General features: G+C 39.9%; 1 protein-coding gene across 3 annotated transcripts in view; it reads left to right on the forward strand.

Moving 5' to 3' along the window:
* Positions 1-26,477, forward strand: part of LOC129744212 (protein mini spindles) — a 33,307-nt gene extending 6,830 nt beyond the window's left edge. Inside the window, exons 2-16 of one of the 3 annotated variants that reach the window (XM_055736620.1) lie at positions 15,157-16,274; positions 16,558-16,738; positions 16,796-18,041; positions 18,095-18,620; positions 18,677-19,681; positions 19,749-20,071; positions 20,184-20,333; positions 21,958-22,305; positions 22,432-22,621; positions 22,685-22,941; positions 23,008-23,101; positions 23,181-23,621; positions 23,691-23,823; positions 24,310-24,383; positions 24,624-26,477. In XM_055736620.1, the coding sequence (XP_055592595.1) occupies positions 15,195-16,274; positions 16,558-16,738; positions 16,796-18,041; positions 18,095-18,620; positions 18,677-19,681; positions 19,749-20,071; positions 20,184-20,333; positions 21,958-22,305; positions 22,432-22,621; positions 22,685-22,941; positions 23,008-23,101; positions 23,181-23,621; positions 23,691-23,823; positions 24,310-24,383; positions 24,624-24,890 (6,315 nt within the window). In that variant the 5' untranslated portion in view covers positions 15,157-15,194 and the 3' untranslated portion in view covers positions 24,891-26,477. The remainder of the gene's footprint in view (positions 1-15,156; positions 16,275-16,557; positions 16,739-16,795; positions 18,042-18,094; positions 18,621-18,676; positions 19,682-19,748; positions 20,072-20,183; positions 20,334-21,957; positions 22,306-22,431; positions 22,622-22,684; positions 22,942-23,007; positions 23,102-23,180; positions 23,622-23,690; positions 23,824-24,309; positions 24,384-24,623) is intronic. The other 2 variants (XM_055736621.1, XM_055736622.1) reach the window with 2 other exon arrangements.
* The last annotated feature ends 240 nt before the right edge of the window (positions 26,478-26,717 follow it).

The following is a 26,717-nucleotide window of genomic DNA, read 5'->3' on the forward strand; positions in this document are numbered from 1 at the left end:
TGAATTTTTATTTCTCGCTCTAAGAGGTTTCTAACTTAACCAGGTGCTCTATAATAGAGGGTCAACAATAAACAAATGCATTAAAGTGGTCTAGAAATGCAACTAAACAATGTGTCTTGATAAAAATCCACTGATTTATAAGAAACCAGTAGAAGCAGCAGTTCGAAGTTTTCTCGAGTGAGTTTCAATATGGAACTATGGATATTTTTTTTAATTGATAATAATTTTGGTACCACAACTTCAATACAAAAGTGGTATTTTTTCTAAATTCCTTGGTCTAGTCAAGGAAACGACTCTAATTTATAGTGGTTTTACACTCTCACTTAAAGAAGTTTTGTGCTTTGAAAAGCTTGGGACTTGGTGTTTTCTCTGAGTTATAGAGGTTTCTCGCTTATACAGGTTCTACTGTACCAGTTTTAGTTTTAGTTCGGAATGATTTGGCAGTTTGAGACGTTTTTAAGCAGAGTTACACCTTTTTTTTCACCAGAAAAAAAGTATTGTAGTGTATATTTCGTTTGAATTGGCATGAGGAACGAAGCATTATGTCGAAAGTGTTTAGTTTTTAATTCTTCCTACGTAAAACTTTTGCTTAAAGTTTCCTACGCTGAAATATATGTCTTATGTAAAAATTGTATCGAAAACAAGCTCCTGTCGAAATCTAAGGTCTCTACCCTGACCTGATACAAAATAAAATCTTACATTCTTACAAACAAACAACAAATCTTACAACAGTTGGACATTTTAGGCCCTTTACATCGATTTTTTTATATTCAACATGATTTTATATTGAAAAACTAGTATAATAAATAGGCAAATCATCATTTATAACCGAGAAAACCTGAAAAAAACCGGGAAAAACTTTGGAATTTCAAAACGAAAAATCGCTAGCAACCCTGATCTTTGTGAATATTCCTCACTTTCATTCGTAGATGATCGATTACGCATGCTTCGTGCCACTTTCCATAGGGTACTCAAGGATGTTTCTCGTGATAAACCACCCACAAAATTCCTCCAATACGCCTTTTTCTTCCCCTTGATTAATTTTTTGAACTGATTTTCAAGGGAAACGTATGCCTCAAAATGGACAAGAGTTCCATGTTTTCGAAAATCTTTAAATGCTGTTGATTTGTCCTTATAAAGCTTGGAACACTGGGGGTCCCACCATGGATTAGGAGGCCTTCGACGCACAGATGATTCTGGGATGGGTTTTGTTTGAGCGCAAACTGCACTTTCGTGTATCAAACAAGAGAGAAAGTCGTACTCTTCCAAAGGAGGTAAAACATGCATAGAGTCGATTGCTGTTAATATTCTGTCCGAATACTTTTCCAGTCGATGTGTCTTGTGAGGTCATATGTCATATTAATTGTGTTTGAAGAGTTGACCCCATTGGTGATTGTGATTTCGATAGGCAAGTGATCACTACCATTAGGATCATGGACCACCTTCCACTGGCAATCAAATGATAGTGAATTTGAGCAGAGCGAGAGGTCAATTGCACTTTGCCTTGCAGGTGGTTTAGGTACTCGTGTTTTTTCACCCGTGTTCAAAACCGTTAAATTGAAACTGTCGCAAATGTCATAGATAAGAATAGAACGACTATCGTCAATTTGTTCTCCCCAGACAGTTCCATGTGAATTGAAGTCACCCAGGATCAACCTTGGCTCAGGGAGCACTGAGCACAGGTCCTCTAGGTGACTTCGATCCACTGCAACTCTCTGAGGCCAGTACAAACTGACAACGCATAAGTTCTTACCTCTTATAGTTGTATGACATGCAACAGCTTCAATTCCGCCTGATAAAGGAAGGTGAATTCTGTAAAAGGGGTGGCGCTTATTGATCCCCAAAAGCACCCCTCCATAAGAATCGTCACGATCCAGACGGATGATATTAAAATCGTGGAAAGAGATGTTAGATTGAGAAGAAAGCCAAGTTTCGGATAACGCAAAAATATCGCAACAAGTTTTATGAAGTAAATAATTCAATGAATCCAATTTTGGGATAAGACTACGACAATTCCACTGTAGAACAGTGATATCTCCGACCTCGCGGCGTAAATTAGCCATCGAAAGAGACAAAACACTGAAAGGAGGGGCCAAGTTTGCATCAATTGCTTCAAAAATGTCTTTACTACAGGAAGCTTCGTTGTAACAATGCCTCTGATGGATTCCGCTACATTAAAACACGTAAAAATTCCATTTAGAATATCGGCAGTTTAAAAAGCCCAGATTGGGTGGATGATTCTGGCAAAACTTCTTTGGTGTTGTGGTTTTGCGAGGATCCCGCCGATGTTGATTTGTTCTGTGGTGATTCTTTACCGCGGAAACCAGGAGGAACTTGATGTTCTTTGTTAACAACAACCGGAATTTTTGATGGTACTTTGGGAGAAAGCGCTTTAGTACGCTTTCGAGAGCATCCTGCAGAGAGTTGTATTGGTTGTACTTCATCAGCCGTATCTGTGTCATCATTATCAACTGGCAGCACTGAAAAAATGTTACCAGATTGAGATTGGGCCGGTGGAGAGGCGCTCTTCAGTATGGCGGCATAAGATCGTTTAGAACGTTCTTTTAAAGAGCGCCTCTGTTTATCCCAGCTTGCCTGAAATGCCTCGCAAGAGGAGATATCATGGGGTGAGCCCCCGCAATAGATACATTTGATGCAATTCTTGCATTGCATTGGGCGAGGCACATAAAGGCGTACTGGAAGCCTTAAAGTTCCATCAATCAAGATGTAATGAGGGAGGGCTGTTCTCGCGAATGTTACCCGAATCGAGGCTGAAGGCTTATACTTTGTAACGCCATCAACGACGAAGGCAGTCATGAGTTGGCGACAATCCAAGATTTCGACCGAAGTCGAATCAAGGCTCTTAAACTTGCCAACGCCGTGAGACTTAACGTATTCAGCCTCCAGACTCGATTCGATGATCACACCCTCGATCTCTACATCTCGAGACGGAATACAGAGCTGATACTCCAAATTAAAAAAAAATGCTTGCAAGAATACCGTTTGCGGCCTTCCGGTCGCCCACAACAACGCGCATTTTGTTTGGCCTTACTTTAGTCACACTAGTAACAGAGGGCCACCTAGCCAGATCTCTAGTGATCTGCACTACATTTAGAGGTTTTCCGTTAGTTTTGGGCCGGATAAAAACCACCCACGGCCCAGAAGAGGATGAATTATTCGGATAAACTCGGAGTCGGGTGGTCTTGTTTGCAGCTGCAGATGGAGTAGAAAGTTCAACTGTCGGAGAAAGATGACCATCTGAAGGACCAGCCACAACTGAATCCTCCAGATGCTCCTCATCTTCTCACCATCTACATCAGGCGGGTCCGACCCCCCGCCTTCGCTCATATTTTATAAAAGCGAAGCACGAAATGATCGAAATAACTATAGGGAAAAAAATAGAACAAGATAAAGGGAAAAAAGAAGAAAAGAATCACAAACTTGATATATTGTTCAATTGGCTCCTTTGGTGATCGACCCAACCACGTGGTCCTTCCTCGTTGATTGAAGATGGCTGCCACGTCTCCACTTGGTCTCGGGCGAGAACGATCCGTAAGATGATGACAATGATGATGATGATCGTCTTTGGCTCTCGTGATGACTTATTGTTCTTTGCAAAGGCAGTCAGCTAGCCACAAAACCGCACTTTATCCACCAACACTCGTAATTAAACTTTTGATCAGCTGGGGAACTTTTATTTCATCTGCCTTTGGCAGGAAACCGCAAGTCTTTTGCTTCCACGCGGCACTAAACACCTTATTAACCGTCCGAACGGCACAAACTCCCGGATATAGTGGACGAAATCTCACTCACTTGTCGCGATTATCGAACGACTTTAAAACGCGTCTGTACATGACGAGTGATGCGAGACGAATCAGGCTGTATTTGATGGAAATGTTGAAATATGAAGGTGGATGTATAAAAATTCAAAATGGTTCGCTATGGGATGACTACACCACATTTGTACAAATGCGTCTATGGTCTATGGGATGGTTTGTACAAAATATTTCGATCCCGACCGATTTTACTCCAACCGTTTGGGCGCTCATTCAAGCAGTGCCATACACTATGCAAATCGTGTTTACAGCGACAAAATTTCATCGAATTTCATCGCATTTGTACAAATGTTGTGTAGTCTGTGGCCCGCTTTATACACTGCGGAGCCAGTCGCGTTGTCGATTCTAGAACCATCAGTAAAGAACATTTTTAAAGGATCAATTTCACGTACTTTTGAAGCAAAGATTGAAGGAATGATGTTGGGTCGGACGTGATCTGGAATTCCACGGATGTCGGCGGTCATGGATAGATCGAATTTTATCAAGGAACTGCTAATCGGGTAAAAGTGACTCGTGTCCAAATTTAATAAAGAAGGGTTTATTTCTAATTGACTAAAAGTATTATAATTGTTTACATATTTTACTTGCGAATTAATATTCATAAGCCTTTCCAAATTTTCTATCTCCAAAGGATTCATAGTTACACTTCGAATTAGGGAACGTAGCGATAAATCGAAGAACCGATTTTTCAACGGCATTATTCCCGCCAGTACTTCGAGACTCATCGTATGTGTCGATTGCATACAACCCATGGTAATACGCAAACAACGATACTGTATTCGTTCTAGTTTAATCAAGTGGATATTCGCGGCGGACCCAAAGCAAAAGCTTCCATATTCTATGACCGACAGTATCGTTGTTTGGTATAACCTGATAAGGTCCTGTGGATGAGCACCCCACCAGGTTCCAGTAATCGTTCGAAGAAAATTGATTCTCTTTTGTCATTTGTGTGTCAAGAACCTAATATGTTTGCCCCAGAGGCATTTAGAGTCAAATCAGACACCCAAATATTTAAAACTAAGAGATTTAGTTAGAGTTCTACCCATCAAAAGGAGCTCTATTTGAGGAGGGGAATGCTTCCTTGAAAAAACTACTAACTCGGTTTTACTAGGCGAAAACTCGATGCCTAGATTCCTGGCCCAATGTGATAAATTATTTAGAGTTTCTTGTAACGGAGGTTTAATTTGATTGTCTGTTTTACCTGTGAAATGAACAACACAGTCATCCGCAAGCTGTCTTAGCGTTCGATTTTGTGCCATACAAGCATCGATTTCTCGGACATAAAAGTTGTATAGCAGGGGGCTTAAACATGAGCCTTGGTGTAGACCCATGTAACTAATTCGTTCAACGTTGGTTTCTCCATGACCAAAAAGCATGATTTTTTCAGACAACAGGTTATGAAGAAAATTATTCAATTTTTCTATGGACACCGAATCGAATGCCCCTTTGAAGTCCAGAAATACTGCCCCCATCTGCTCTTTTTGGGCAAACGCTAATTGAATGTCTGATGAAAGTAATGCTAGACAGTCGTTCGTACCCTTGCCCCATGGAATCCAAATTGTGTAGTTGACAACAGATTGTTTGATTCAACCCATTTTTCCAGCCGAAAGAGAATCATTTTTTCGAGCAATTCCCGGAGACACGAGAGCATTGCAATCGGCTTATACGAGTTGTAATCAGAAACTGGTTTTCTCGGTTTTTTGATGGCGATGACTTTCACTTGTCTCCAGTCACGCGGAACAATGTGCATCTCTAAAGATTTATTGAATAAATTTAACAAGCGTTTCTTAGCGGTATCTGGCAGATTCTTCAACAAGTTTAATTTGATTCTGTCCAGACCGGGAGCAGAATTGTTACAAGACCAGAGCGCAAGTGAAAGTTCGACCATCGAGAATTGATCCTCCGTTTCGGAACTATTCTCTGTATTCCGATATATTTTCTGTGTTGGTACTGTGTCCGGAGCTTTTCGCGAACTGTGTCAACCATCGACTCGAGCTTTCCTCACTTTCGTTCGAAGGTGTGTGATTTCGCATGTTTCGTGCTGTTTTCCAAAGCGTGTGCAGAGACGTTTCTCGAGATAACCATCCACGAATCGCCGCCAGTACCCACGTTTCTTGCCCCTGATCAAGTTCTTGAACTTGCGTTCCAAGGCCAAGTAACGTTGGAATTTTTGTGGCAATCCGGTTCTGCGAAACTCAACAAACGCCTTGCACTTTTCTCTTCGCGCACGTGAGCAGTCTCCATCCCACCTCGGAGTGGGAGGCCGTTTCTGTATCGTCGAATTGTCATTCCGTCTGATCTGTGCCCCGATTGCACAGTCCACAATTGTCCCGGAAATAAAACTGTACTCTGCCTCCGGAGGCAGTTCGTCCGTTGACTAGATGGCATCAATGGTACTTTTTCCAATCTATATTTTTTGTGAGGTCATAAGGAATATTGACCTCTTCGGGTGGACTTCGACCACTGGTGATAGAAATATTGATAGGCAAATGATCGCTTCCCTGAGGGTCTTGAATTACCTTCGACGTACAATCCAAGCTCAGAGAGGAAGAAGCTAAAGAAAGGTCTAAAATACTATGCTGTGATTGGGATCCATTAATTCGAGTCACTTCCCCATTGTTTAAGACAGTCATGTTAAAGTCGTCGCACAGCTCATAAATAATGTTAGCACGATCATCATCACGTGAGCTACCCCAGCCCACGCCATGGGAGTTGAAGCCTCCCAGAACTAGCCGGGGTTCTGGGAGAAGTGAAATAATATTCACCAATTGGTTCCGGCTCACTTTTTTTTTTTTTTTGGTAATATCTTTATTTGAAACGGCTCATACCTTGAGGCTTTAAGGAGCCAAATTCGTTTTGTATGTTTACAATTGTTTTCTTAGGTCTACATCACTTTATCACTTTTTTTTTACTTTTTGAAGAGAATAGAAAATGGATAGGGAAATATGAAAATGAAAAGAATTATAGACGAAGATCAATAGCTTTTAGAAAAAGGTAGATTTCGAACATGTAATCAATGTCTATCGCAGCTAGTACATCTCTTACTGGGGTACAGGGTGGTTTTCCTCGGGCCCGAAGGGAGTCTATTAAATTCGTTCTAGCGGCCAGGTGGGCCTCACATGACCAAACGATATGCTCGATGTCGTGGTAACCTTGGCCACAGCCACACAAATTGCTGCCAGCAATATTTATACGGTAGAGAACCGCGTTCAAGGAACAATGATTGGACATGAGACGGGAAAATATACGAATAAAATCACGACTCAAGTCCAATCTATTGAACCAGGGCTTAAGGCTTACCCTTGGGATAATCGAGTGGAGCCAACGACCATCCTCATCCTCGTCCCATCTGCGCTGCCAGTTGACAATAGAGTTTCTCCGAGCCAAGAAGTAGAATTCGTTGAAGACGATTTCACGCTGGTAAATGTTGCCTTCCATCGCACCCACCTTTGCAAGGGAATCTGCCCTCTCATTGCCTAATATCGAGCAATGTGAGGGGACCCAGACAAAGGTGATGGAAAAGCAACGTCTTGATAAAGTGGTCAATATTTCTCGTATCTTTCTGAGGAAATACGGCGTGAGATTTCCTGGTCTTATAGAGCGGATCGCTTCAACAGAGCTGAGACTATCAGTTATAATAAAGTAGTGTTCAACAGGTCGTGTTGCAATACTATCCAAAGCCCAATGAATAGCAGCTAATTCTGCTATATACACAGAGCATGGTGACTCGAGGCTGTAAGAGGCGCTAGATATTTCGTTGAACACTCCAAATCCCGTAGATTCCTCTATCAGGGACCCATCGGTAAAGAACATTTTTTCAGCTTCGACGTATCTATATTTAGCTTCGAAAATTTGTGGAATCAAAAGTGGACGGTGCGTGTCTGGGATTCCACGGATTTCCTGCTGCATAGACAAATCAAACTGGACAGAAGAATTATCGTAGTCAGGGCTGCAAACACGAGTTGGAGAGTACGAAGAAGGGTTTACCTGCATTGACATGAGGATGTGGTAAATAGACATAAATCTAGTTTGAAGATTTTGCTCAAGAAGCCTTTCGAAATTTGCTATCACCAATGGGTTCATGACCTCACACCTGATGAGGAACCGAAGTGATAGTAGATTGAATCGATCTTTCAAAGGGAGTATTCCTGCCAAAACTTCAAGGCTCATGGTATGCGTTGAGGGCATACATCCCAAAGCGATACGCAGGCAACGATATTGGATACGCTCGAGTTTGATGAGGTGAGATTTGGCAGCTGATTGGAAACAGAAGCTACCATATTCCATCACTGAGAGAATCGTAGTTCGATACAATTTTAAAAGATCTTCTGGATGGGCTCCCCACCAGGTGCCAGTGATTGATCGAAGAAAATTGATTCTTTGTTGGCATTTGCCTTTCAGATACTCAATATGGGCTCTCCAGGTACACTTGGAATCAAACCAAACCCCAAGATACTTGAAACACCTCGATTGAGTGATCGTTCTGCCTAGTAGTTGAAGCTTAGGTTGAGCAGGTCTATGTTTCTTAGAGAAAACAACCATCTCCGTTTTCTGAGGGGAAAACTCAATCCCAAGCCCCAAAGCCCAGGTTGACAATCTGTCTAAAGTATCTTGTAATGGTCTGTGCAGATGAGACTCAGTAGATCCTGTGACAGACACCACGCCGTCATCTGCAAGTTGTCTTAGAGTGCAGCCTTCAGAGAGACAACTGTCGATGTCACTTACGTAAAAGTTGTACAAAAGTGGACTCAAACATGAACCCTGCGGGAGGCCCATGTATGAGGTTCTTCTAACTGCAATATCTCCGTGAGCAAAGTTCAGATGTTTCTCACAAAGCAAGCTGTATAAGATGTTGTTCAATAGTGGAGGCAGACCCCGGGAGTGCAACTTGTCTGACAACACCTCTATTGAGACTGCATCAAAAGCTCCCTTTATGTCTAGAAACACTGAAGCCATTTGCTCACGTTTTGCGTACGCCATTTGTATCTCTGAAGACAGCAAAGCAAGACAATCGTTTGTCCCTTTGCCCCTTCGAAACCCAAATTGAGTATCTGAAAGGAGACCATTTGTTTCTACCCATTTATCCAAACGAAACAAGATCATTTTCTCCATCAATTTGCGTATACAAGACAACATCGCTATTGGACGGTACGAATTGGGATCAGACGCTGGTTTTCCGGGCTTTTGGATAGCAATGACTCTCACTTGTCTCCACTCTTGGGGAACAATGTTGTGCTCCAAGAATTGATTAAATAAACTTAACAAGCGAAATTTTGCAGCATCCGGAAGGTTTTTCAACAAGTTAAATTTTATTTTATCAATTCCCGGAGCTGAATTGTTGCAAGAGAGGAGGGCAAGTGAGAATTCGACCATCGAAAAGCTGGAATCCATACCACACCTATCTGGAGGCACATTCCGGATTATTTTTTGTACAGGTGCAGAATCTGGACAGACTTTCCGTGCGAAGTTAAATATCCATCTATGTGAATATTCCTCACTTTCATTCGTAGATGATCGATTACGCATGCTTCGTGCCACTCTCCACAAGGTACTCTAGGGGGCCTTCTTGGAACAGATGAATCTGGGATGGGTTTTGTTTGAGCACAAAGTGCACTTTCATGTATCAAACGAGAAAGAAAGTGGTACTCTTCTAAAGGAGGTAAAACATGCATAGAATCGATGGCTGTTATTATTTCGTCCGAGTACTTTTTCCAGTCGATGTGTCTTGTAAGGTCATATGTCATATTTATTGTGTTTGAAGAGCTGACCCCATTGGTGATAGTAATTTCGATAGGCAAGTGATCACTACCATTAGGATCATGGACCACCTTCCACTGGCAATCAAATGATAGGGAATTTGAGCAGAGTGAGAGGTCAATTGCACTTTGTCTTGCAGGAGGTTTAGGTACCCGTGTTTTTTCACCCGTGTTCAAAACTGTTAAATTGAAACTGTCGCAAATGTCATAGATAAGAGTAGAACGACTATCGTCAATTTGTTCTCCCCAGACAGTTCCATGCGAATTGAAGTCACCCAGGATCAACCTTGGCTCAGGAAGCACTGAGCACAGGTCCTCTAGGTGACTTCGATCCACTGCAACTCTCTGAGGCCAGTACAAACTGACAACACATAAGTCCTTACCTCTTATAGTTGTATGACAAGCAACAGCTTCAATTCCACCCGATAAAGGAAGGTGAATTCTATAAAAAGAGTGGCACTTATTGATCCCCAAAAGCACCCCTCCATAAGAATCGTCACGATCCAGACGGATGATATTAAAATTGTGGAATGAGAAGTTAGATTGAGAAGATAGCCAAGTTTCGGACAATGCAAAAATATCACAGTTTGTTTTTTGAAGTAAATAGTTGAACGCATCCAGTTTAGGAATGAGACTACGACAATTCCACTGTAAAACAGTGATATCTCCGACCTCTCGGGGTAAATTAGCCATCGAGAGAGATAAACACTGAAAGAAGGGGCCAAGTTTGCATCAATTGCTGAAAAAGTGTCTTTACAATTGGAAGCATTGCCATTACTATGCTTCTGATGGAGTCCGATGCATCGAAAACCGAAAAAAGCTTGTTCAAAATGTCGGACAACTTAAAAAATCCCGGCTGAGCAGCTGCTGTAGAAGAAATCATATCAGGTACTGGAGCTTTTGATGTTCCCGCGACTGCTGGATCACTGGAGATTGTAGTTTTCCCGCGGAAACCCGGTGGTATTTTGTTTTCCTTATCCGCTTCTGTCGATTTCTTAGCACTGTTAGTCGATGGGCTGACTAGAGGGACTTTTTTAGGGATTTTGGGAGAAGTCACCTTTGAGCGCTTCCGAGAATTTCCTAATACAAGAAGCGGCTGTTCTTCTTCAGTAGTATCCGTGTCAATATCGTCAACTGGCAGCACAGAGTAGACGTTATTAGATTGAGTTGAGGTCGGTGGAGAGGCGCGCTTTAAAACGGCAGCATAAGAACGCCTGGAGCGTTCTTTTAAAGAGCGTCTCTGCTTGTCCCAACTGTTCTGAAAGGCCTCACAAGAAGAAAAATCATGGGGTGAGCCCCCACAATATACACATTTTTGTGTTGTTGCGGGGCACGCTCCAACCCCATGATTTTCTCCGCAACAGGAACAACGTGGTTTATTCGCGCAGTGGGACGCAGTGTGTCCCAACTTCACACAATTCTCGCAATGCATAGGACGGGGTACAAAAAGCCTTACAGGAAGCCTTAACATCCCATCGATTAAAACGAAATGAGGGAGTGCAGTACCCTCGAAAGTTACCCGAAATGAGGCTGACGGAGAGTACTTTTTAACTCCATTGACGGCGTTGGCAGTCACGAGTTGGCGGCAGTCCAAGATTTTGACCGAAGTCGAGTCAAGGCCTCTAAACTTGCCAACGCCGTTGGATTTAACATACTCCGCCGACAGGCTCATTTCGGATATCACTCCCTCGATTTCAACTTCTCGAGAAGGAACAAATACTCGGTACTCTAAATTAAAATGATTGCTGGCAACAATTTCGTTGGCTGCTTTGAGGCTAGCCACGACCACCCGCAATTTGTTCGGTCTTACCTTCGTAACATTGGTCACAGAGGGCCACCTGGCCAGATCTTTGAAAATCCGAATTACATTCAGAGGTTTTCCATTAGGTTTGGGCCGGAAAAAACCACCCACGGCCCAGCAAAAGTTGAACTCTCAGTATACACTCTGATTCGGGGGGGGCGTAGATGCTATGGGTGATTTTGAGAGATCATCCTTTGTAAATGTATCAGTACCTGAAGGGCCCGCTCCGTCATCTGAGGTGATGCCCTCCGAATTAGGGCCTGGGTCCTCCAGGTGTTCCACATCTTCATAGGAGATACCCATATCATCCATAGAAACTGCGGGGTCAACCCCTCCGCCTTCGTTCATATTTTATTACGGGGACAAATATGTCTCCCGTAATGAAAATATGAACGAAGTACAATAATCGAAATAAGAAATTAAGGGAAAAATAGCCAGTAACAGTAAGAGTTAGGAAAAAAAGGGAAAATGAAAAAAAAAAACAATACTAATCTTCTTTTTCTTGTTGTTAAATCCAGTGATGATGTGGCTTTGTTTTGTGGCCACCCTTAGCCTTATAGCAGCAGACCTTGAGCTACCACGTGGTTTGGTCGTCCACTAATTCGATAAGTACCAATGGCCCTTTGGTAATTGGCCACAGCGTTAAAATCCGATCCCAACGGTTTGTTGACTGGATCGGCGAGGATGCCCAAACGGCGCGATAAAGTCCGGATCTGTTGAGCTGGAAACACGACGCGTTAAAAATTAACCACACTTTTTCCACTTGACAACTGAAGAGCGGGTATATGTGCGACTGTACGCTACGACGTCAACGTTTCGAATCCTTCCGGCTCACTTGTCCTTTAATTCTAGCTTGGCAACTGACGACTTCAATACCTGGAGATGATTGTAGTGGAATACGATAGAAGTAGTAACATTTCTTGATCCCCAAAAGAAAGCCACCCCCTCTTTGCCCAACTCGATCCAGGCGAATAATATTGTGGCTATGGAAGTTGAAATCAATGTTTGGTGAGAGCGAAGTTTCACATAATGCGAACACATCACAATTCAAATTGTGTACCAATACTTTAAAGGAGTCTAGTTTTGGTAAAATACTTCTGCAGTTCCATTGCAATACAGAAAGAATTTCTCTTACCTCAGTGGACGAGTTATTCATCAAAAGAAATTGCTTATGCGATGAGGGTCATAGAGAGAGCTTTCTTTTTGAAGATTTCTTTTAAAAGAGGTACAAACATATTAATCATAGTCCTCCATCCTGCTGGTACACTGAAAAAGTCCAGGATGAACGAAACAATTTCCCAAAATTTCATCTTACCATCAGTCGAAAAGCTAGGAAAACCATTCGACGATGGAGATGCAGTTTCTCTGGGAATTGTTACATTCTTGTTAGTTACTGATGGTCCCGAATTGTGAAGGGAAGTCTGGGGTTTTGACTTCCTCGAAAGTGGGGGGAAGTCCTTAGGGGAGGGATTTAAACCCGGAGGTCTCTGAATAGGAGGGGTATAAATACTATTCCCACTTTGAGGATTTTTAGTTTTATTAACTTTGCTGGCAGCTAATCTGGATTGTGTGTTAGTTGTGCGTTTCCTTTTTGGAGCCTGTGAAACATTTTTTTTAACAAATGCCCCAGCTGATGTTCCTTCGCATGGATCCTCCCCTTCGGATTCATAGTCACTTAGAAGGCCAAACTGGTTCTCTGAGACGATTGGCAAAGACTTCATCAGCATATCTCTATATGATTTTTTAGAGCGGGTTTTTAAAGAAGTCTTGATTTTTTCCCGGCGCAATATGTACTTCGGACACGCCGAGAGAGCATGAGATTCCTCGCCTGTGCAATATAAACACTTGCTTACTGCTTGTATTTCACACGAAGCTTCCGCATGCTTCTCCCCGCACTTAGAGCAGCGTGCCTGATTGCAACAGTAGGCGGCCGTATGATCCAACTGCTTGCAATTCTGGCAGTACATGACCGAAGGCACATAAAGTCTCACAGGTAGACGAACCTTCCCGATCGCAACGTAATCAGGAAGTGCAGTGCCGGAAAAGGTAACCCGGAAAGAGTTCGACAGGGAAAATGTTCGCTTTTCCCCCTCGCCAGATTCTGTTTTCAGCTGCCGCGCGTCCAGCACCTTGACCGTGGGAAGACCAGGGTCTTTGAATCGGCCAACCCCGGACTCCACAAGATCATCGACGGTTAAACCCTCCTCGGTTACCACTCCGTTGATTTCCACGTCACGAGCGGGAACGTATACGCGATACTTGATCGTAAACTTCGAGCCACAAGCAATGGCATTTGCTTCCTTCAGGCTACCAACAACAATGCGCATCTTGTGCGGTCTCATCGGCTGATAGCTGATTACGGAAGGGTAAGATCGATCAAGGTCCCGAGCGATTGAAATCACATTCGGTGATTTCCCATTCGTTTTGGACCGGATATAAACTACCCAAGGTCCCGTCGATTCAGGTTGGTAAACCCGACGGCGAGGGGCGGCTTGAGGCAGCTCATTAGCTTTTTCAACGGGGGAGTTTACTTGAGGGGTTGATGCTGGTGAGGAGTTGCCAAAAACAAAGGGAATTTGAGAGAAAAGGGTCTGGGGGAGAGAAGAAGGAGTATCATCCGTATCTGATAGGTACATCGGAGGGTCAATTACTTCCTCGGAAATTATTTCCTCGGAATCATCCTCCTGAAAGGGAGCATCTTCGCCAGCCTCGCCGTCGTCATCCATTAGTCGATACTATTCGAACTAATGGGTTTGAGCGGAGAACCAAACCTTCAAGATGAAAATATAAAATATTGAAATTCAATTCAAATTAAAAAAAAAATTGTTTATATATGTATTTAAAAAAAAAGAAGGAATTATAGAGAGAATTGAAATAGCGAAAAAATAAGAAGAACCCAAAATATAATAATAAAAAAACCAAAACGAAACTTTTGGAAAAAATAAATCGAAATATTTTTATTAGGTGCACCCTAATTTTCGATACACCCTATACCACCTGATGTCGAGAAAAACGTGGCCTTTTGTTTTGACCTTGGACACTGGTTGGCTTTTGTTGGATGCTGGTGATAATCGTTTGCAGCACACACGGTGATAATATCACTTTTTACCCGGTGAAGCACTTCGATCGGAACTTATCGAGAAAAAAATTGCCCGGGCGGTATTCACAACCGAATATGTGGACAACTAAATGACAAACTTGTTACTCGCGACTGAGATTACGGGTAAATATCAGGAGCAAAATAAGCACGACCACTTGCGGTGAATGGTACGAAACGAATGAAGGCTGTCCAGTTTTTGCACTGAAATTTGTACCGAGAGTTTTTGAGGTTAATTATCCCGATTCATCTGTACACGCTCAGCAAGTGTGCGTAAGAAATGTCAAAAACAATTCTATAGCGATTAACTTCTAAGATATTTTTCCATTATGCATGCGACGAAAGTGTTACGAAACTTCAACAGCGATTTCCTTGAAACATGTCAAACAGTTCATACGACCTGTTCAAAACTGACAAAAATTTTGTTTTTTCCTCAATTTGGTTTTGACAGTTCTTTTTGGTATGTTTGGAGACATCTCGTGGCCCAGCCAAAAATTGGTACAAAACGATCGTTGGAAATTTTACACAAGTTTCGTGGGCTAGCTTGTACGCCTGTTCTCTGTGTTCCTACTTATTCTTTTTTACAAACATGCAAAATTTTATTTCAAAGTTATTAGTTGGATGTCATATCTTTTACTACTTCCTTTTTTTTTGCTCTCTCCACAGTATAAAATTATTTTGAATCAACATCACCTATCGTCATCATGGAGGAGGACACCGAGTATAAGAAATTGCCAATTGATGAACGTTGTGTTCATAAACTCTGGAAGGCTCGTGTTGATGGATACGAAGAAGCGGCCAAACTGTTCCGAACGATTGATGATGAGAAATCTACGGAATGGAATAAATATCTTGGTCTTGTAAAGAAGTTCGTCATCGATAGTAATGCAGCGGCGCAAGAAAAAGGTCTTGAGGCGACACTCGTTTTTGTGGAAAACAGTGGTAACGCCGGTAAAACAGTCGGTGAAGTAATGAGCGGTATTATCACCAAATGCATCGGAGCACCAAGAGCTAAAACCAAGGATCTGGCCGTCCAGATAACACTGATGTACGTAGAGATTGAGAAACATGAAACTGTATTAGAGGAATTGTTGAAGGGAACCGATCAGAAGAATCCTAAGATTGTCGCAGCTTGCGTTGCCACCGTGACGCAGGCTTTGCGGGAATTTGGTAGTAAAGTGATAAGTATTAAACCAATTGTTAAAAAGCTTCCAACGTTGTTGAGCGATCGAGACAAATCTGTGCGAGATGAGTCAAAAGCGCTCACTATAGAGATATACCGATGGATAGGTGCAGCCTTCAAATCACAGATAGCATCACTTCCTGCTGTTTTGCTTACGGAGCTGGAGACCGAATTTGAAAAGGTAAGTGGCGATAAAGCCGTTCCGGTTCGATATTTGAAATCACAGCAAGAGAAGCAAATGTTAGCTGCTGTTGCTAGTAATGTTGAGGCTCCGGAAGGTACTAATGAAGACGAGGCCGACGAGGTCGAAGAAATCGATCCTATGGATCTTATCGATCCAGTTGATATACTATCAAAGCTACCCAAAGACTTCTACGAAAAACTGGAAGCTAAGAAGTGGCAAGAACGCAAGGAAGCATTAGAAGCTTTGGAAACTTTGCTGCAAAATCCTAAGCTGCAGCCTGGAGATTATGGCGATGTTGTTCGAGCATTGAAAAAAACTATATCGAAAGATACGAACGTTGTGTTGGTGGCACTTGGAGGAAAATGTCTTTCGATGTTAGCTAAAGGATTGGGCAAAAAGTTCAACACTTATGCCGGGGTAAGACATTAAGTTTTATTTTATTTATTACATCGCTAAAATTTACATACAAATACTTCTGAAAACAAATTTGCGTAAAGAACTTTAGAAAAAATATATGTATAGTGATTTTCAAGGATTTGTAGTTAAGTATTAATGTATGTAAACCTCTAAATTGTTGAAAGATCTTAATAGAGTTGCTGCATGACGCATCACACAACACACATTTGTTTTTAAGCGTACAGATGTTTCGGAAAAAAATAAATAAATGTAAAATTAATAATATCAATTGTTCAATTTGCAGGCATGCATTCCAGCAATTTTAGAAAAGTTTAAAGAGAAAAAAGCAAACGTAGTGACAGCGCTAAGAGATGCGATCGATGCTATCTACCCGTCTACTAATTTAGAAGCAATACAGGAAGATATCCTTGAAGCACTAGCGAACAAGAATCCCAGTGTCAAGACCGAAACGGCCTCCTTTCTAGGTACGTAAACGAAAGTTTATAAAATAATTGCAATTTCAATGTATCTATGTATTACAGCAAGAGCGTTTACAAAAACTCTACCGACTATATTAAATAAAAAACTATTGAAAGCATTAGTTACGGCTTTATTGAAAACTTTGAACGAATCTGATCCAGCAGTACGTGATGCTTCAGCTGAAGCTTTAGGCACTGCTATGAAATTGGTCGGTGAAAAGGCTATAGGGCCATTTATAACAGAGGTGGATGCCTTGAAACAAGCCAAAATAAAAGAATGCTGCGAAAAAGCAGTCATTACCATCAAAATTCCCGGCCCCAAGAAAGAACGACCAGCAACAGCTCCTCCAAAAACGAGTGTTACCACAAGTTCATCGGGAACTGGTGCAGTTAAAAAGGGTGGTTCAACTGAACCAAAACCGGTTGCTCGGCCAGCAACGGCTGGTGTCAAGAAACCACTTGGTGCTAAAAAAGTTCCTGGTGGAGGGGGGGTTGGTGGAGGTGGCAGTTTATCAAAATCTTCAAGCACAGCTAAAGTTTTGCCCACTGAACGAGATATGTCCCAAGAGGAAGTGGACGAAAAAGCAATTGAAATACTTCCTGCAGAGGTAGTTCAGGGTCTTGCTGATTCCAACTGGAAATCAAGAGTAGCTGCTATGGAATCCTTGGTCGGTGTTATTCCTGATTTTGATGCCAAGTGTGGCCACTCCCAGGTGATTTTAAGAACACTAGCTAAAAAACCTGGCCTGAAAGATACAAATTTCCAAGTTTTAAAACTCAAGCTCGAAAGCGTAAAAGTAACGGTAGAAAAAATGGGCATTACCACTACAACTGCCGATTACATCGTCAATGACATAACTGAGAAACTTGGTGATGCTAAAAATAGTAGTCCAGCAGCACATGCCCTGACTGCGATAGCCGAAGCAATTAAGCTTGAATATGTTGTTTCGAAGGTAATGGAATTTGCTTTTGAACAAAAATCGCCGAAGGTTCAACAAGAAGCTCTTAGTTGGGTCAACAATGCCATTAAAGAATTTGGCTTCCAAGTTAATCCTAAATTACTTCTTGATGATTCAAAGAAAGCTGTCCAAAGTATAAACCCGGCAGTTCGTGCAGCTGGAATTGCACTTCTTGGTACGATGTATTTGTATATGGGCAATTCCTTAGCTATGTTTTTTGAAAACGAAAAACCAGCTCTAAAACAACAAATTCAAACTGAATTTGATAAATGCGCCGGCCAAAAACCTCCGCCCCCTAGCAGAGGTTTAACAAAGTCTGCCAGCAAGTCATCATCAGATAATTTAATCAAGTAAGTTTTTGACAAAAATTTTAAAATCTAGATATTCAAAAAATTTTTTTCAGCGATGATGACGCTGTAGAAGAACAACCTACAGTTAATATAAACGATCTTTTGCCACGTGTGGATATTGCACCCCAAATAACAGAATCTCTGTTGGCAGAAATTTCGGATAAAAATTGGAAAACGAGGAATGAAGGCCTCGACAAATTGAAAGGTATTCTGGGAGAAGCAAAGTTGATTAAACCTAGTCTAGGCGACCTGCCCCAAGTTTTGGCTCAGCGTTTAGTAGACAGTAATGCAAAAATAGCACAAACCACGGTGGAGATTTGTGAGCAGATAGCAACAGCCATGGGTCCTCCTTGCAAACAATATGTACATGTGCTGTTTCCAGGATTTCTAAAGGGATTGGGTGACAGTAAATCCTTTATTCGAAGCGCTTGTATATCGTGCATTAATGCTTGGGGCGATCAGGCTGGATATAAAGAATTTTTCACTGGTGAGATTATTGCCGATGCATTAAAAACTGGTAGTCCAGCGTTGAAGACAGAACTATGGGGTTGGTTGGCAGAAAAACTACCTGCAATTCCGGTACGTAACAAGTTGATCGATTTAAACTTTTGAATAATTGATTTTGTTTTCCACAGCCAAAAAGTATTTCGAAAGACGAACTGGTAGCTATGTTGCCTCATTTGTATGCTAACATATGTGATCGAAGTGCAGATGTTCGAAAAAACGCTAACGATGCTGTACTAGGTATAATGATTCATCTGGGATATGATGCGATGATGAAAGCCCTCGATAAACAAAAACCAACCTCCAAAAAAGACATTCAGGCTGCTCTGGACAAAGCGCGCCCAAACTTACCGGTTAAACCTTTACCAAAAAATAAACAGCAGGCGCCAATTGTAGAGGAACCAAAAGTTGTTCGTCCTGGAACGGCCAAATTACAGAAACCGGCACCTGGTGCTGCAAATAAAGGCAATGCAACTAGCAGCTCTAGAAAAAAGGAAGAGGAAGTTGATAATTCGCCGTTACTAGCAATAAACAATATGAAAAGCCAACGTTTGTTAGATGAGCAAAAGCTCAAAGTTCTCAAGTGGACGTTTACTACCCCTCGTGAAGAATTTACAGACCTGCTGAAGGAACAAATGACTGCTGCGAACGTTAACAAGGGGCTTATTGCGAATATGTTCCACGATGATTTTAGATATCATCTTAAGGTTATCGATGCTCTGATTGAGGATTTACCTAAAAACGATAAAGGGCTGATTTGTAATCTCGATCTAATAATGAAGTGGCTTTCGTTAAGGTTTTATGATACTAATCCTTCGGTGTTACTCAAAGGCTTAGACTATTTAAATCTCGTTTTTCAAATGCTTATCGATAAGCAATATGTACTTGCAGAAAACGAGGGAAGTTCATTCATTCCGCATTTGCTAACAAAAATCGGAGACCCAAAAGATGTAGTTCGGAATGGAGTGCGCACATTACTACGGCAGATTTGTCTAATATATCCATTCGCTAAAGTGTTCGTATTTGTGACAGATGCTCTGAAATCAAAGAACGCTAGACAACGCGCCGAATGTTTGGATGAGCTGGGTTATTTAATAGAGACCTACGGTCTAACAGTTTGTCAACCATCTCAACAGGTAGAAACAATACACACAATAAAAAAAAAGGATGATTGTTATGTCATTATTTTTCAACATTCCACAGGTTGCGCTGAAAGAAATAGCTAAACACATTTCCGATCGAGATAATTCAGTGCGTAATGCGGCTTTGAATGCAGTAGTTCAAGCTTACTTCCTAGCCGGAGAAAAAATCTACAAACTTATTGGACAAATGTCTGAGAAAGATCTATCTATGTTAGATGAGCGAATAAAACGTTCCAAAAAGACGATTAAGAAACCGGCTAGCACGATTGAAATAGTTAAAGTTCCATCAGCAGCCGAAGTAAATGTTACAGAGCAGGAACCTGTGGACGAAGAAGATGAGGTTATTACACATGAACAACCTGAAGAGGCGGTTCCAGTTGCACGGTGAGTAATAGTAATTGAGTTGGTTTGCTATGTTCTAGGATTTTTTTTGGAGTTGAGTACCATTTTTTCATATACGCTTCATTTTCATGCATTTATATATTTTTTGCAAAAGTAAACGTAGATCAGTTGTTTTTAACAAAGCTATCAAAAATGAAGTTTGCACTGTTCCTGGGTCCACGGTAGAATGTTCAGAAGATTCTGAAACATTAGGTAATGCACATAAAAGGCCGCGGGAAGACTTGGATGAATCGGAAAATTTAAAGTTAGTATTTCATAATTTAAGGAAGGCTGAGGGAGACATTTGTTCGTGTTTCTTCGATGTTGTTTTTCAATTTTGTATGTGGTACGTCGAGATTACTGAAAATTCAATGTTGCAAATATATTGCTTCCTTGTTGTATTTGTATTGAATCAATTGTTATACAAAACGGTTGTTTTATTTTATTTCTCAAGTCGCGAAAGCCATAAAGATGGTAAAACGACTATAATCGAAACAAAAAAAAAATTATTTCTAGATTCCTTTATTAACAAAAGTTGCAGAACGTGAAGAATGCTTTAAACATTTTAAAAGATGAATGATTGTCTATCATCAAATCTTATTTTTTCTACATTTTTATAAATGTCTAAACAGATAATTAAAGCATAAGTTTTTTTTAAGAACCAATTGGCGTTGAGGACCCAAACATATGAAAAAGGGTGCGAAACCAAAATAGTACCACTTATGTATTCCTAATAAATCATAATTTATGTAAAAGTGAATACTTATCTATTTTTCTACAAACTATTTGAATGGATTACCAGTTTTTTTTAATCCATACAAGAGCCTGTTCATTCGAAAAATTCGATTTTTTAATAAGTAAAACATTATCTTTCCAGTTTCAAGTCGTAGCTGGCAGCACAATCTTGATGTTAAACTAAATAGGCTCAATATTGTTTTTTCGGCAGAGATGCCAATGTGCTTGATTTTGCGAGGCTTAGTCTGATAAGCCTATAAAGTTTTCACTGATTCAAAAAATAAGCCTGATTTTCCCTGATTTTTATTAACGTGAATAAAAATGTTGGGAACCTCTTATATGCGCACAAGCGTTCGTTGCCCGACGTCCTACAAACCGAGCGAACATTACCTTGCATGTCCCTCTCGCTCGTTTCTTGTTCAATGTAGAAAAAAGTAATCATGATAGTCAATTATTAACTTTTTTTAACAAAAAATACAGTTGTACTATTTTTGTTTTGCTCAGTATATCAACTGTAGCTTTTCTATTAATAGTAATATTTGTTAATGTAAATTTTTAAACGTTTTCTAAAAAATTGAATCTCGTTTTATTTACATTGTTGTTGAAATTAGACCCGTTTTTTTTCAAGTCATTTGGACATTTTACGTTATATTAAAAGATAACGTTGATAAAATTTCCAAATTTGTTTAACCTTATCTATTTTTTACCTTAATTTATCTTAAAACATACTTATCCGGAAAAAAAGATTAAGGCAATTGACTTAAAGAATAGTTTATAATTTCGTTTTTAATTTATTATCTTTTGTTATTCCTCCTAACGTTTAAAATTACTTCTCGTATTTGCAGTTGGTTAAGGCTTTTCGTTTATTGATTTCTGGTTTTCATGTTTTGCGTTTTCATTGAAACATGTATTGGCAATTCCTGTGTTTTTCATTTTTTTTTCATTGCACAATGTTAACCAAGATTAATCGTTAATTGTCCAGTTTTTTTTCGTTTTGGAGCTATTCAACTAAACAAATGCTAACACACCTAACGCGTATTTGATTGAACGACAAAGATAGTAATATTGAAACATCTTTTCCTTCTCTCTCTTTTCGATTGTTCCTCTCCATTCTATTCGCATCGTTTTATGTGATCCGTGAACTCATACTTCAGGCCACCGGAAGTGAGTGCGCCCAAAGTCAGCGGTCCCTTTAAGTTGGATGATAATGTGATAGCAGACATTGAGCACAACTGGGTTAAGGCCGACCAGCATCGAAAGCTGGATCTGCCCCAGATCGACGTCGCGTTTCTCTATGAACCAATCAAGGTGATTTCGGTACGCGGTGCGCAATATCCAGAGGAAAAATTCCAGCAACTTTTGGCACGAACTCTGCACCGACCAGTGAGTGCTCACTCGCGAGATTACGCTATGAGTCCACCCTCGCACATGCGTTCTCCAGCGTATGGTAGCATCGGTGGAGGTAGTGGCTGTGGGGTCCAGAAGTCTAAACCAACTGCAAAGTACGTTTAGTTGTAGATTGTTTTGCTGTTTATTTATTAAAGAAATATTGTAATCACTACCATCTTGCATTGGGTGGATGACAAGACTTAAATGCTAAATGTATATGTATTCTCCTTTCATTTCAGTTTGGCTGATGCGTTGCCTAAGTTAGACCCCAATCTCCTACGGATTATCAAAAGTATTGGTAGTGCGGACTTTTACACAGCTCATGCAGCAATAAACGAACTTTCCGACATCCTCGAATCACAGGAAAAGCAAGCTGTTCTGCGCGACTATGAAGAGATCTACATACAAAGTATTTTGCAGCAATTCAAGGTAATAAGATTGAGACTGATTACAGAATTTATTGTTTACGTTGTTTTTTCATTTATAATTTAGTATCTCCAGCAACGGCCACTAAATGAGGCTTTACCTATGTACCAGCCGCTTTTGCACAGTATTTATTCTTTCTTCGCCTCTAAAACTCTTGGAAAAAATTTGTCGGTTAACACTATCAAGAGTCTTATATCCGTGTTATTGGGTTTGATGGCCAATAATAAATTTGGTGGAAGTACTGACGATGCTCAGTTTACTAAAGTTGTTAATGGCATTTGTCTCAAAGTTCTGGATCATACGAATTTCACACATGTTCACTGGTAAGAAAACAATGTAATTTCTATTGATTTAATTGTAATGTAAATTTTATCAAATATTATATTTAGTGCTCTGATAAGGTTGCTCAAAGAGTCGTGTCAAACGAGTTGTTTACCTAAGTTTACTGAGCTTTTGATGAAATGTATATGGCGGAACGTCAAGGTCAGTTGAAAATATTCGTATGTTGGCTTGAAATGTTTATATATGTTTTTGTTATATTTATATTTATTTTTGCATCCAGGTTATTCCTGATCGCCTTACCGAACTCAATTACGATGCTGTGCTGCTAGAGGTACATGAGTTCATGTTGGCTTTACCGAGTGCCTGGTGGCACCAACGACCTTCCGATACCCCTCTGCGAACTGTTAAGACTATTATACATAACATGACAAAAATCAAAGGGAACGCTATTCTACAACACTTGAACAAGATTCCAAGCCACTCAGAGTTGAATACGTACATACTACGAATTTTGAAAAATCTCAATAAGGAATCAACTCCGAATGCAAATCAGCATTCGGCAACCACAGTGAATTCCAATAGTGAAAATAATAATATGCAGCAGCATCGAGGCAATGCCCGACCACTTCATGAAACTCATGAGGAGGTTTCTAACATCTTTAAACTCATTTCTAATACGGATAGCAGTCAGGAGGGCTTAGCAAAATTACATGAATTTAAGGTTAAATATGTAGAATATTTATATTATTTTACGCACTATTTTAACATATCAAATTTTGACTGTTTTTAGACGCGCAATCCAGAAGTAGATATCCTTCCGTTTCTCAAAGGTGCTAGTGTGAGCTTTCAAAAGTACATCATAGATGGACTGGCTGAACTAGACAGTCATCAAAAACAGAGCTCTGGTGGTATGGAGAAGAAGTGTAAGTGAAAATTAGTTAATTTTTTTTTTATTTAACAACTAGTTCATTAAAGGCCTTTTACTTTTACAAAGTTTCAGTGTGCCGAGTGTATTCGTTTCACTAGATTAGTAGGGAAGGGGGCCGTAATAGTCGCGGCGACTCAACTGTTAGAACTTTTTAAATAAGGGGAAGGAGGGGGTTATAGGGGGGTAATTTGTTAAATGTTGAATGAATATTTCTTCTGGAAGTAGTTTTTTTATTGTACAAAGACAATATCAATAGAGTGAAAAAATGGTCATATTATTTCACTTCATTGTGTGATTAAAGTCAGTATTGAATTTAATAAGACAAGATAAATTACATTTTTGATTAGATTACGATATACTATATGGAAATTTTGAATAACAAGTTAAAATTACAACATGCATATTGACTTAAGCTTAATAACAACCCGTTTGAATAAACACACATAGATAGCCTCCGTAATCAAAACTTTTCTTTTTGAAGCTGTCGCAGGCACCCGCATTGCACAATCCACTACAAATCCGGATTATTGGATGGACAGATTAAACTCTCTTATGGTAAGTGTAACTACCATGCCGGGAAGGATGATGGAAGCTATCGGGCTGAAGAAAAATTAAGGAAATTTGAAACCTCAAGTTTTTCGCAAATTTTGGTTGAAGAATATAAATTATTTTGATGCTTAACCAAATTACAACAGAATTTATTTTTGACACCATCAACCGCATCGTTTGTTTTCTTTCAATGCTGTGTTTATTACTTTATCTCACCGCTATAGCTAAAATGCTCTCTTTTTTCAGACGAAAACACATCCAAACCAACAGGGCAATGCAACACAACAACATCAGTTTTCGGATAACAAAATAACTGATGAAAATCTGAATCTCAATCAACTCCAGCCCAAAGTCAATCTGTTGCGGAAGGAAGCTGGCGGTGGTCTTGGATCGGGTCTTACTCCTGCTTCTATAAGCGGCGGAGGTGCTAACAACAGCCTCGTAAGCAACATTTCCGTGCACAGGCGAGAATTGCTGGCTCAAAAACTAGAGCAAATTAAGCAACAAAAATGAATAACGACCGAGCTGAGCTTGGTTCGCCGATAGTTTATCTCATTTACCGAAAGAACAATAACTATTAGAAGGAAAAGAATATTTGCTTGTGTAATGAGTGGTTAATCAGTAACGACGGAAAGCAATGGTGGCATGTGAGATAAATCCTTATGTTTCATTCTGCTACTTGTTACCCACACCCACAGAAAGAACGACGGTGTTGGTCTTCTAGGACCACAACCTTTTGGATTTTAGGTAGGACTCTATGCACTTGAGAAATGTGTAGATTTAGGTTCGAAGTTCTGTTGGAACCATCGTTATCTGCTTGATTTTAGTGTTCGCAATTTGTTTCTATTGTACGTCTATTCAAAATAGGCTGTAACTTTTTTTTACAATATGGCCTTACACGTAACAAATTGGAAATATATAAAGTTTTTATCTTTTCTCATTCGTGTTGACTTAAATCTGTTGTGTCCTATTCCAAAATGATATTTTGCAGTTTTTTTTTTAAATTATCAGTTATTCCTTGTATTTCGTTTAAACAATTTAATCAGTTACGCAAATGCAGCATAAAACAGTAAATATTTTTCACAGATCTTATCAGACAAAACAAGCCATCAAATGAAAATGAACCACAATACCAGAAAGTATACAGTTTACTAATCTTGCATAATCTACTAATGTATAATAGTCACCTATAACAAATCACTAGCTTTCGTTTCACCGTGTGTATCTTGGACGTTTTGTTTTCAATAATATTCATAAGTAGTTTGACATCTGGTTGTTTTCCCACGAAATTCGATGACAAATTAAACATGCACTGGAAAATTTAATGTTCACATTTAAAACCACAATTAGACTGACGCAAAAGCATACCATTTCATATACTTAGTTTTATATTGTACTTGTAGACATGAAACCACAGAGATTGTTTTGATCCACATTAGCATTCCCGCTAATTATAGAAAGTCGATATTTAAGTATTTTTGAATCTCCATCCTCATAAATTTGAACAACAATGCTGTTTTATCCTTTCTAAGAATACCTACAACATGAAAAACATAATTTTTCGATCGATTGGCATGATAGCTATAAAAATTGTTAATGTTACAAACATTGTTCATTCTTTGGTTTTCGTTATGCTTAAAAATACAGCTTTTGCTCTCGTCCTGCAGTAGATAATACTCAAATAAAAAAAAAACAGAAGAGATGGTAATAGAGCAAGCAAAAACTTAAAATTCTCTAATTAGGCGATCGAGTACATAGTGAATACTTATGATAATGCAAATCAAATAAGAACACATAGAAAGAATAAAAAAAACCTGAGTGCACATGCGTGTCATCATGACAAATATACAATGCAAAGTGTAATGGAGGGTGATTTCGGTACATCGGGGGTTTGCACTGATGCTTACTTTGCCCTCTCAAACTCGTCTTAATCATTGTGGTAGATCACGACACTCTGCTGCAGCGTAAAAAAATGGTAATAAGACAAAAGCAGCAATTAGAAAGATAAGATTCCACTATATATTTATTATTGCAAATCATTCATGTTGAATATGTAAACTAATTTAGATACTAAAACCTGTAATAAACAAAATAAAACTATTCGTTTATTGACTATTTGATTTATAAGTTTACTGTGAAAGATCCTAATTTACTTAAAAACAAGTTACTAAAAACAATTATTGGCATCATTTGGCTAATTTTTCTAGAACATTTGACATCTTGTAATCTACAGTGGAGTGCGAAAAAATAGCAGCGTCACTAAGTTCTACGTAAAATGCTTTTAACCTATGTAAATTTGATTCATTCTCAAAAAATTACAGTGACCGGTTACTTAGATAA

The sequence above is a fragment of the Uranotaenia lowii genome, chromosome 2 (assembly GCF_029784155.1).
Source record: "Uranotaenia lowii strain MFRU-FL chromosome 2, ASM2978415v1, whole genome shotgun sequence".
NCBI classification, from domain to species: Eukaryota; Metazoa; Arthropoda; class Insecta; order Diptera; family Culicidae; genus Uranotaenia; species Uranotaenia lowii.